Source organism: Canis lupus, chromosome 12 (genome assembly GCF_048164855.1).
Source record: "Canis lupus baileyi chromosome 12, mCanLup2.hap1, whole genome shotgun sequence".
In the NCBI taxonomy this organism is placed as follows: Eukaryota; Metazoa; Chordata; class Mammalia; order Carnivora; family Canidae; genus Canis; species Canis lupus.
The window spans coordinates 35,787,717-35,800,071 of NC_132849.1; the positions used below are offsets into that span (position 1 = coordinate 35,787,717).

General features: G+C 41.7%; 1 protein-coding gene across 4 annotated transcripts in view; it reads right to left on the reverse strand.

The window, feature by feature from the left end:
- VIT (vitrin) overlaps positions 1–12,355 on the reverse strand; it is a 104,579-nt gene that overhangs the window by 65,685 nt on the left and 26,539 nt on the right. For all 4 annotated transcript variants that reach the window (XM_072770544.1, XM_072770545.1, XM_072770543.1 and 1 more), the window contains exon 3: positions 8,238–8,303. In XM_072770544.1, coding sequence (XP_072626645.1) covers positions 8,238–8,303 — 66 coding nt within the window. The remainder of the gene's footprint in view (positions 1–8,237; positions 8,304–12,355) is intronic.

A 12,355-nucleotide genomic window follows, 5' to 3' on the forward strand; every position in this document is an offset into this window, starting at 1 on the left:
GACTTTTCTATAGTCTCCTCCATGGAACTTCTGGGATTGCCAATATTGTTCCTGGTACTTTTCAAATGCATACTATCTTGCAAACTTGCCTCATATCATTTCTACCTGGAACCCTTTTCTTTTTATCTGTTTAAATGCTACTACTTTTCAAGGTCCCAGTTTCAGTTGTATCTTCATTCATGTACTAGAATATATACTTTCCAAAGGTAGGAATTTTTGTCTGTTTTGTTTACTGCTGATCAAGAATGTCTGCTGAGGGGTACCTGGGTGACTCAATCAGTTAAGTATCTGACTATTGGTTTTGGTTCAAGTCATGATCTCAGGTTCCTGAGATCAAGCCCCACATCAATCTCTATGCTCAGTGGGGAATCTACCTGAGACACATCAAGCAACAGTTGAGGGAAAAATAAGACATATGATGGAAATTGTTTATAAGGACAGGCCCAGTAAGAAGCATATCCCACAACAGGTAACTCCAAGCTCAAGCTTTAAGCACTTCAAAAAATCTGTGAAGGTTGGTCCTTCTAATCAGGTTTGAGAAAATACCTTTATCCATATGCCATGGAAAGACAATGATGAAGGCATGATCGGATAACAGAGGTTAATCTATCTGGGCAACAGAGCTTTTGGGTAACTGCAAAAGTTTGTATCTCTAAAAATAACCTATTTTTAGTTTACAAAGGACTCTAGTACGCATTTTTTTTCACTTGCCCCTTTCAAAACCTTGAAAGGTATATTGTTGCTGTATTTCAGAAAAGTAAGTTGTTCAAGCTCAGATACCAAGTAAGTGGCAGAGGGAGCACCTGAACTCAGGCCCTCTGGCTTTAAAGCCAAAACTTTGTCACCTCTACCTGGGTGCTTCTTCCAACTGAAGAGAAAGAGTTAAATTGCTGTTCCATACTCTAATCTTTTTTTTAAAGATTTTATTTATTTGACAGAGAGAATGAGAAAACACAAGCTGGGGGGAGTGGCAGGCAGAGGGAGAGGGAGAAGCAGACTCCTTGCTTAGCAGGCAGTGCAGAGCTGGGCTCGATCCCAGGACCCTGGGATCATGACCTGAGCAGAAGGCAGAGGCTTCACTGCTTAACTGACTGAACCACCCAGTCCCCTATACTCTGATCCTACAGGGCTTTTCTGAATGCAAAGATCACTGATAACCATCACCAGGTGAATATTTCTTGTGTATAGGTTATGTATTTGTGTGCACGCACATGTGTGTATGCATCTGTGCATTTATCCCATTGTTTTCCTGTTATTCTTGAGAATTGCCATGATAGAGTTTATTCAACTAAAAATCTGCAAAACAGATAGTGCACTTCTCTTCTCACTCCCACATCAGAAGGAGGGCTAGAAAGTTAATCCTCCTCCTTTTTTCATGGTCTGAGAAAGGGCACACACACACCCCAATTTGTGTGGAGAAGGCACTGGTATCTGAGGAAGCAAGCACACACCAGGGATTCCTTACAAGTTGCTACAGCTAACAACATGTGAACCTACTCAAGAAGCTGTGTGCATGTTATACCCAAATCTGAAAACCACCTAGAGCTGTGTATCTCTTCATCAGTGTCCGATGCACTAAATAACCAAGTCCCAGAACAATTACCTCTTCATGCCCAAGGCAGTACCGCTGGGAATCATCAACCTTTCAAGGCTGATTGCAAAGATCTTTCCATGCCTTACAAGGTATTAAGGTTAACTTATTGGAGAGAACTCTGTGAATTAAATGTTGTACATTTCACCGCAAGCTAAGCCTATTTCAACAGATTCAGACGTAGTGGAAATATTTCAGAATGTGGCTTCACTGCCTGTGGAGAATATCTTACTATTGCTTATTTTGCTGACTGTTGGCTTCTCATGTAGATGGCTCAGAAGACTCTGAGGGTCCCCGCAGTAATGAATGGCCAAGAACAAAGCTTCTCTGACTGGCCTTGCCTAGTCCTACTCTACCTCCCTGCTGCATCTCCCATGACCTCCCACACTTAAACCAACTGCATCACTCACTGTTTCCTGACCTCATCTTCCACTTTTTCCCCAGGATGTTTCTGCTTAGTCTACCTGGAAAGCCCTCCCACCTACTTCTGCCTGTAAAATTCTACTTATCATTCATGTCCTACCTCAAAGGCTCCTTTATGAGATCAGTAGGAATCCTATTTATATATCCCTTGTTATTCTTATGTAATGATTTACCACATTTTGCTTTTTTTATAGTGGGTTTTTGCTGTTCATTTGTCCATCCATTCAGCAAACCCTCAGGGAACACTAATCATGTCTTCATGTTGCTTTTGGTCTAGCTGTCAAGATAGACTGAAAAAGCTCTATAAGATATGTGACAAGTACAGAGCAGAGGAAGTGCAGTGTACACAGGAGCCATCTAAACCAGTTTAGTGTGTGTTTTGGGGATGGGAATTGGGTCCAGAAAGTCTCACCTTTGCATAATTTTATTTTATCTGATATAAGATCAAGTGCTCCATAAAGTCAGAGAAACTGCAGGATGGAAAGCTGGTAACATGTTCCAAGGAGTTGATCACCATGGCTCTCGCCTGTGTGATGGCAACTCAGCTAAACCCACTTAATTCTGAAGCCATTGCTTCTGAGGCTCTTCTCAGGCTTTCTTACATGTAGAAAAGCTATTGAGATTTGATAACTTGAAAGCTTTTCTTTCTCTACAGACACTGACAGGCAGGGATTGTTTTAGAGTTGGTGGACATAATTTAAGGGGAAACCTATGATGTGTTTCTTACACTGTGGGCTGAAATATTCATGGGTTGAAGAGTAGACCCTTTTTAATGTGTAATCTACACATAAATGAAGTTAAACCTTAAAATTCATAAGGTATCGTGATTGCTTTAGGATAAGAGTGTTATGAACACACCTAAACCCTTCAATATTATTTGTAGCCTTCCACAATCAAGAAAAAAAAATGCAGCCACATTTTGGTCATTTCTTAGAAACTGCTTGAGTAGGTTTGTGCTGGCTAAATCTACCACTGAGGTTCCTCTAAGTAAGGTCAGCTCCATGGCTCCGAAACATAACAGAGCAATGAAAACCTTGAAAAATCACCTCTAAAAATAAACTTGGTAAAACTCTCATTTCATATAGTATGGTGACCTTTACCATGGATCACACAGCAGGTTAATTTACTGAGACATTAACTTATGTTTATTTTCATTGTATTTTTCCCCCTCATACTATTCTAAGAAGGTATTTCTTCTTAGAAGAAATTGGCAATTGTCTTTTCCCACCTCCCAAAGTCAAGATTGCAAGAGAGGAGGCAGAGTTACCCAAAGAAAACTCTCCCTCGGGCATTAATAATTAGTCTCTCCAAATTCCCCTTGTTTGAGGGCCCTGGGCTTGGTCCACCCAAAGAGCAATATAGAGAAAATGATCTTCCAACACTGGGAAGGTGGGAGTGGGCTAGTAGGTCCCAGTAGGGAAAATGTCCCTGTTCCCTGACAGCTGCCTTGGAGGAGCATCATCTTGGAGCAATACCTGGTGTGGTGCCCTCTCAGGTTGAAGCCTTAGGTGTGGGACTTCCCCATCTTTCCCAAGCTGCCACCATTCAGGAAACAATGGAGGGCCCAACTTCTACAGGTATCATGGGCTTGGATGCTAAGCAGTGCAGAGGACCTCTCTGAGTGTTGTAGATTGCACAGGCCTTCCAGGGGCTGGTACAGGGAAGGAGGAAGCCCCTGTAGTGATGGAATTTTAATTTCTCAGCCCCTAGGAGTTGGCAGTTTGGAGTCAGACTTGATTTGATGTGGAAAATGAGGCAATGTGATAAGCCAACTATGATGGAATAACATTGTGCCCAATACAACTGTGTAAGTGAAAGTAAAATATTAGCTTGAAATGAATGATCTTGTGTAAGTGGGAAGAGTAGGTTTGTGAGAAATTGTCTTTCTTTCTTTCTTTCTTTCTTTCTTTCTTTCTTTCTTTCTTTCTTTCTTTCTTTCTTTCTTTCTTTCTTTCTTTCTTTCTTTCTTTCTTTCTTTCTTTCTTTTTCTTTCTTTCTCTTTCCTTCCTTCCTTCCTTCCTTCCTTCCTTCCTTCCTTCCTTCCTTCCTTCCTTCCTTCCTTCCTTTCTTTCTTCTTTTCTTTGCTTTCCCTTTTGTAAAACCCCCATGCCAGATTATTTTCTACATGTACTACCTTATTGGTCCAAAGGGCCCCCAGTGGTGCTAAGTGATGTCCATGAGGGCCTCTGGAGGGCCATGGGTAGACCAAAGAGTTGGAAAAAAAGGAAAGGAGATGAGAAGAAATAGAAATGAAAAGAAGTATGGAGGAGAGAATGTGACAATTACCTAAAGCAGAGTAACCCTACCTGTATGCCGAAGAGATGCACTCATATAGCGTCTGGCTTCCAGCCAGACCAAAGGAAGATATCCATGCTAGTTCCTCCTTTTCCTGTTACCTTCACATCTCTTCTACTTTATTTCCTATTCAGTCAGCCTGTGTTCATCCCACACCCTCCTCTGGCTCCAGGCAACAGGTATTTCATTCCTTGGTCCTGGTAGCTTGGGAGGAGGCACAGGGAAAGCATCTGGGGTGGCACCTCACACAGACATGCATTTCCAATCTGGCTCTGCCAACTCATGGCACTGGGTCTTGGGTACTAGATCCTCAAGAGTCAAGAGCAGCGCTGCATGCATAGTAGGGGGCAGTGTCCACTGACCAACTCTCGGATTACTTTCTTCTTGCTATTTTACCTTCAGTCCTCTGGGTGGGGGGAACCATTAGTCTTGAATGAACAGGCGCTAGCAGAGGGCTGGCTAGAAGAGAGCTCAGAGGGCAATGAAGAGTACCTGTGATTCTGCATTCGGATCTGGAAGCAACCCTCATCTGGGATAGCTCTTTGTTCCACGGGTTCTCAGATTCCAGCAGGCATTGGAATGACTGGAGGACTTGCTAAAACACGGATGGCTGGGCCCTGGCCCACGCGTGCCTGATTCCCACAGTCTGGGCTGGGCAGGGTTGGTGCTGCTGGTCCAGGAACTGAAGGTTCCTGGCCCGGTCTGTTCGCACACTGAGGCCAAAGTGATTTGTTGAAAGCCTTGCTTTTATGATTTCCCCTTTCTGCTTAAAACTCTTTAGTAGCTCCCTGTAAGGTATACTTTGAGATGTCAGCTGTAAGAGTAAAATGATGAAGTGTTCCTTGGAGGAGGGGGACAGAGGCCACTGCCTCACTACTTTTTCCTTGTAGGGTAGGGTGTCTCCTTGAAATTTGGGCCAGAAAAAGGGCCCACCTTTTGATTTTATGATGCAAAGTCTTCAACCTTCTGATCCATGGATCCGTGTATACTTATTGCCAGGAGGGGCTCAGGGGGGGGTCCAGGTGGACAGGGGACAACCACAAGGTGCATGCATTCATCTCTCAGGGAGATGAGAGAAGATGTAATTCTTCTGTCTTCTACTTCACTGTACACCTTTGTGTTCAGACTTGGTAGATACTTTCACTGTCCCTGCACATGCACATAAGTCTGTATGTTTTTTCTAACAAATTGCGTTCTTTCTCCTTTCTCTTCATTTGTTGGCAGAAAGGGTTGTGTTGTTGTTGTTGTTGGCAGGATGTTCTCATTTTCCTAGCGCAACCCTAACCAGCTTCCTCTTCTCTGAGAACCACCCTGTAGCCTGAGATGATGCAATTTGGTTCTCTCTCCCAGGAATTTGGACTCGGTATTGAAAAACACAGTGTTCACAGAGTTGGGGGAGGGAAAATAGAGGGAAGGGAGAGAGGGAACACAGAGTTGAAGGAAGCAGTGAGGCAATAGAGAGAAGCAGAAGTACTGATTCTTGAGGCCTTTTCATCTGGGATACAGTTCCAGGGAGTTCCAGCTGCCATCCCAAGAGCCACCCCATGTTCTCCCAAAAATCCCCTTTGGATTTATGTGAATTATATCAAAATAACTGTACTGAGATATTCCCATTACCCTCATCAGGAAGTCCGATTCCTGGACATGGTGGTAACAAAGCTCTCCATGATCTGACACCTGCTTACCCCTCCATCTCAGTCTCTCAATACATTTACTTTCTACTCTATATTTCAGTCATATTGGGCTGCTTTTTAGCTCTTTCCACTCTTTAGGTTTTGGGCATGCTGTTTTTCTCTCTGCTTGTAACACTCTTTTCTCCTCATTTCTGCCAGTCTATACCTATTTGGTCTTCAAATATCAGTGTAGATAGGTTGCTTCCTCCAGGAAGCCCTCCCAGATATACAGCTTCTCCTCCACATTCTTGGAGTACCTTTTGCTGCCTGGTGACCTGTCTTTCGTTCTAGATTTTGATCTCTGCGAGGGCAAAGACAGAGTCATAATCACTGTTGTATCATATATGGTACCTGATACTTGGTGGGTACCCAATAATTACTTATAAAATGAATGAATGGCATGCCTCCTTGCCATCAGTCACCTGGACCTTAGTGGCAGACTGGCAACCTTGAAAAGAAAAAAAAGAAAAACTGCTTTGGCCTCAAGCTATAGACAGTCAGTTGGAAATACTCCTGAGGTAAAGAATCAGATACTGCCATGGTTTGGGAATATCCTATTACCTTCATTGTATCTCCACCCCTCCCCCCCACTTATTTAATGATTGTGCCAGAGTTTCTAATTAGAGAAAAGGCCTCATGCATTTATTGATTCAAATGTGCTGTATCACCAGGGAGATTTTGAGTATAAGGTTAGAATTTAGCATATCAGAAACTCAATCCATTTGAGATCTCTCAAAGAGGCTTGCCCTGGGGTCATTTAGCACAGCCTTTCATAGTCACTGAAAACGGTTGTCATGGTAATCATGGACCTTTTCAAGATTTTTGTATATGAGTTAATGAAGATACTGGGAACAGCCCAAAGGAATTCATACTTGGGTGTGCATTTGTCTCCATATTAACCCAATCATTGTTTTGAACACACATCTGCCCCTGGGCTGATTCTCTTGGCTCTTGGTACTGACAGGAATAAATAAGCAACTGATTCCTTTTTTAGTATTTTCGGCTTGGAGGCTGTGGCTGGCTGCCCTTTTGGTCTCATTTCAACAGGAAATCCCACATGGAGGGTTTAAAGGAGCAAAAGGAAAAAAGAATGGTGTGCGAAGCAAATATCTTTCTTTTACTTCGAATTATTAATGTTGCTGATTTCAATCATCTAAACTTGATGCCTACAAAGAAGTTTCAGTTGCGGAGTGCACACAAAGTTAACCGTATCTATAGCATTTCTCTTATGGTCCTTTATAAATATGCCTTAACTTAGGCCTCCATCAAGTCTACAGATTTAGGTCCAGATATCTCAGTGTGCTTATAGCATTTGAGTGTGAGCATTTCCATCTATGTCCTGTCCTGCTAGTGATTTCCTGATCCATTCTTCCTTCTTTCCTGTAATACAAACCCCTTACTTTTAGCTTAGGCATGTAGATGCTTGAAATCAAGACATTTCCCATTCTCCCTTAATGCTGGCCAGTGGTATTTAAGTAGAAGCGGTGTATTTGATTTCCTAGGCTTATCTTTAAAGAAGATGGGTTTGCATCCTTCTTCATCCCTTCCTACTGCCTGGAATGTGGACATGACGGGTGGAGCTGAAGCACCCATTTTGGACAATGAGTCAAGAGCCATGTTGAGGAAAGCAGAATGACAAGACAGGAGGAGCCTGGGTCTCTGAAGATTACAAAGCTTCCATAAAAGCCCAGACTGACTATGTTTACAGGAGAGACAAAGAGACTTCAGTCTTATTTAAGCAATTGTTGTTGTAGATTTTCTGTCATCTAATCTTAACTGATATACCATCCAAAAATGAAATTTATTTTTCCTCTTTCCACTGAGTAGATGTGAAACTTTATGGGCTTTTCTGTGAGATTTACCTTCTGATCCCAGAGCATGCTGGAAGGAGGGCTGGTTTGTATTAGCGAGACTGAATTTTCTGGTATGGGGAATTGACATTTCAATGGCAAGAAAATACCTACTCCAGCCTAGCCATAGAGATATAGTGTTGCCTGGTCTTTGTATGTGCATTTTCAAATTTTCCAGTATAATGGAACCATATATCTTTCACCTAAAATCAGCACTCCTATCTCAAGTGCTTTTTGGAACAAAGTAGGTGATAAACAATGATCATTAGTCATCAGTCTGAATGCAAAGCAATTGAAGTAAGACAGAAAAACCCCCAAACTTCCAAATTATCTGAAACAAATGTAACAGCCCTCTACATGGGAGACGCAAGCCTTACTCTAATAAGGAATTGCAATTTTACTTACTGAACTTGGGCCTTTTAATCTTCTTGGTCGTGTCTTTATTTGAGTGTATTCCAGTCACCAGCAAAACTACATGGAGAAAATGAAAGAAAATATAGTCAATATCATTTTACCTAAATACTTTCTCCCTTCTGACCCTTATCTCGGCTTTCATCACATGTTACAATATTCTTATGGATGGAACTAATGTTCCCTGGGGAAATAAGGTGAATAGTTTGTGTACTTGTCTTGGCTCCTGCTGAAGGAGGCTTCCAAAAATGCCTCTTGGGCACCTGTTCTCTGTTTTGCTTCTTTGTGTTTCACCACACCAACTCTGCCTCTTTTTTTTTTTTTTTTTTAAATTTTTTATTTATTTATGATAGCCACAGAGAGAGAGAGAGAGGCGCAGAGACACAGGCAGAGGGAGAAGCAGGCTCCATGCACCGGGAGCCCGACGTGGGATTCGATCCCGGGTCTCCAGGATTGCGCCCTGGGCCAAAGGCAGGCGCCAAACCGCTGCGCCACCCAGGGATCCCCAACTCTGCCCTCTTTATTCCCCAAAGGAGAAAATGTGGGATCTGAGAAGTCCACTCACTGCTTGGTGCCAGAAATAAACGATGGAGGTAGGCTGAGCACCAGGCCCTGCTTGCACTCTTTCCTCTGTTCCACATTGAATTTCCAAATCACTAATTTCCAACTGGTCAGAGAACTGTGTAACGGGTGTGTGCACGTGCGCGCGCGTGTCTGTGTGTGTGTTCGTGTGTGCGGGAAGGAGAGTGGATTGGAGGGGATCTGTAAAAAGCCCCAGGGGAGGGCTGTCTAGGAAAGGAAGACAAGGGGAAAAGGGGCTAGGGAGAAGAGGGGGGACTGGTCACAAGGTCTGAGGGGTGACCTGAGTGACCTCTGGTGGTCCACTGTAACAGCACCTCGTTCTGTGCTCCCACAAGGCCACCTGCAGGTAGATGACCTTCCTCCTCAGAAACAGGAGCAGAACAGCTTTTGGATACTGTTCTCTTCAGGAAATATAACAACAGAGCAAGAAGGGGGACGTCTTTATCCTTTTAAATTCCGAGTTGCATTACCAATTTGAGCCTTGTGTTTAAAAAAAAAAAAAACAAAATTGACCAGTTTTTTCTTATTATCAGAATAGTGCATGTTCCTCATAGAAGAATGTAAAAAACACAAAGAACGGTGCAGAAAACATAGATGAGACAAAAGCATAACATTTTCGTTTTTCTCTATACATCTACATATTCATGAGAGTGCTTTTAAACAAACATTTGATCACGCTCATGGTGTTTACAATGTTTTATAACTTACTTGTACTTAAGTAAGTACAAGTAAAAATACAAACATTTTTTTCTTGTCATCAAATGTTCCTTCACAATAATTTTAAGGGCCTAAATGATATTGTACTGTATGGATGGATCATAATTTAATCAACTTCTGATTCATCTTTGCCTTGATCCTTTGTTATTTCCTCTACAGAAATTTCCAAATAGGATTTATTTTTTTTTATAGATTTTATTTATTTATTCATGATAGACACAGAGAGAGAGAGGCAGAGACACAGGCAGAGGGAGAAGCAGGCCCCACACAGGGAGCCTGATGTGGGACTCCATCCTGAGTCTCCAGGATCACGCCCTGGGTCAAAGGCAGGCGCTAAACCGCTGCGCCACCCAGGGATCCCACCAAATAGGATTTCTTGTCTGAAAGATATGCCCACTTAAAATTTTGATATGTATTGTGAACATTTCTCATAGCATTTTAAAAAAAAATTTATTCATGAGAGACAGAGAGAGAGAGAAAGCAGAGACACAGGCAAAGGCAGAAGCAGGCTCCATGCAGGGAGCCCAACATGGGACTCAATCCCAGGACAGTATTATGCCCTGAGCCGAAGGCAAATGCTCAACTGCTGAGCCACCCGGGCTGCCCTCTCATAGCATTTTCTTATTAACAACATCTGACAATGTTATCTCTGTACCAATGCTAATTCTACCTGTAGATGGAAAAGCAATATTTTCCTTTCAAAAGGCTAGTCAATTCTCCATTCTTCTTTCCTTCTTCTCTGGGCATCCTACTACTTTACCCATTGCTTAACCTGCCTCTATTGTAGCTACTTTTTTTGAGAAACTCACTTTCTGGGTAGAGCTGGCACTCCAGAGTCCATGGAGAGATAGTCAAAATAGGCATTCTACTTCCCGGTGTGTGAGTGTGTGTGTGTGTGTGTGTGTGCGCTTAACACAACATAGATGTTCAATTTAGGCATACATGGACTTAGGAATTCTTGAATTGGCAACTACCTTTGAAGTAAACTGTCACTAGGGTTTGTTAAGAAAATTTTTATTTATCTTGTGATTATCTAGCTAATCTGCACCAATGATGCAGTTCCTAAATTATCCCCAGTTTTGACCAGTAGCATTAGCTGAGGCTGGACAGTTGACATACCATGTCCTGAAAGAACAGACACATGAAAGAAAACTGAATACGAACCAGAAGTCTAGCCAAGAGGAATGAAGGCAGACATTTTTTAGGTGTTGTTTACTTCTGGGGTTTGGGTGGGTGTGAGCGTCCTGGAGGTCTAATTTTTATAGTAGTCTCTATGTCATTTACCTCTGTGTGAAGATACATCTTCATTCTATACACAAAAAATGACAAATCCTAGAATATTTTAGAAAACAAGTACTAAATAAAAATGTAGAAGAAGATTAAGCAAGTTAATTAGAAGAAATAATTGAAATAGTAATACATTTGGGTATCAGTTCTTGTGGAAAACCAAAAACTGTCCTTCTGGGCCTGTGTGCCTGTGGCAAGTGGTTTATAAGTCTCCATATCATTAGGACTATAAATATTTCAGTAAGACCTCCCCATCACTTGCATTTGCTCACCCACCACCCTCCAGGCTGAAAACATGCATAGCTGGGTTCAGTTTTACCACAGTGGTTAATAAAGTCATTATTTTCAATGGTACACAGAGGCCCTCTCCTCAGCTTAGATGCTTGTTAATTAAAACTCCCCAGAAACCACTCCTCAGGGGGAGGGTTGGTCAATAAGGCTGAAAATATGCTTGTGCCCTAGAGTCTTCATTCCTCATCTGTAAGGCTTCTCTTACCATGCTGGAAGTGGTGAATTTGGGAAAGGAAAAAATCAGTCTTGTGTTGCTTTTCTAAGGAAGCCAGGCAGAGCATAGGGATGGACGGCTGATACTCACTTCCAAGTACAAAGTGAACTATAGATCTACCACAAGTAGCACTTTATCAGGCTACTGAGGCTATTAGTGTCTAGAAGGCTTGAGGAAATTAAGTCTAGAGTCCAAAGTTCCAAGGCAATCATGTACGAAATTTGCAGCAATACTTTCCAATTGTTAAAAATTTAGTGTTCTAGTTTTGAATAACACTGAGTAAAGTTCTCATCCTTTGACAGTGGTGCTGCTTGAAATTTCAAAACAAACTAAATGTTGAAATTACTTTTTCAAATAAAAGATTTCCTCCCACCTCTCACTCTCTTCCCCTAGAGGAACCATCAGTATAGTTAAGATGGCTGACGCATAATTGTTTTAAAATTCAATTTAAATAAATGATCATCCTGATAGCTTATGGATAGAGAAATGCAAATGAATTAGCTTAAAACAATGTTCAGTCTCATTAACGGTAAAAAATACAAGCTAAAGCTAAACAATAGGATAGTTTCCCATACCGTGTCAGTAAATACTGAACACAAGATTATATTTAATCCTGGCATGGATTTGAGATTAGGGCATTTAGGTACACTGCAAGTGAAGTCTAAGCAGGTGGAGTCATTCTGGAAGGCCATTTGGTAATGTATTTCAATAGCCTTAAAAATAGTTATATTCTTTGTCCCAGGAAATATACCCCTAGGAATATATCCCAAGTTGTAATTAGAGATAGAGACAAAATTTATGTAAAAATGTTCACTACAGCATTATTTATAACAGCAATCTAGAAATAATGAAATGTTGGAAATGTCCCAACAGTAGGAGTATCCTGAGCATTTATTACAAATGATGTGTTAAAGAATATTAGATGAACTGGCAAGTGCTCAGCTCTAACCTGAAGAATGATTCTGACAAAATTAGAATATATATAGAGAGAAATAAGTGGAACAAACATACCAAAATGTTG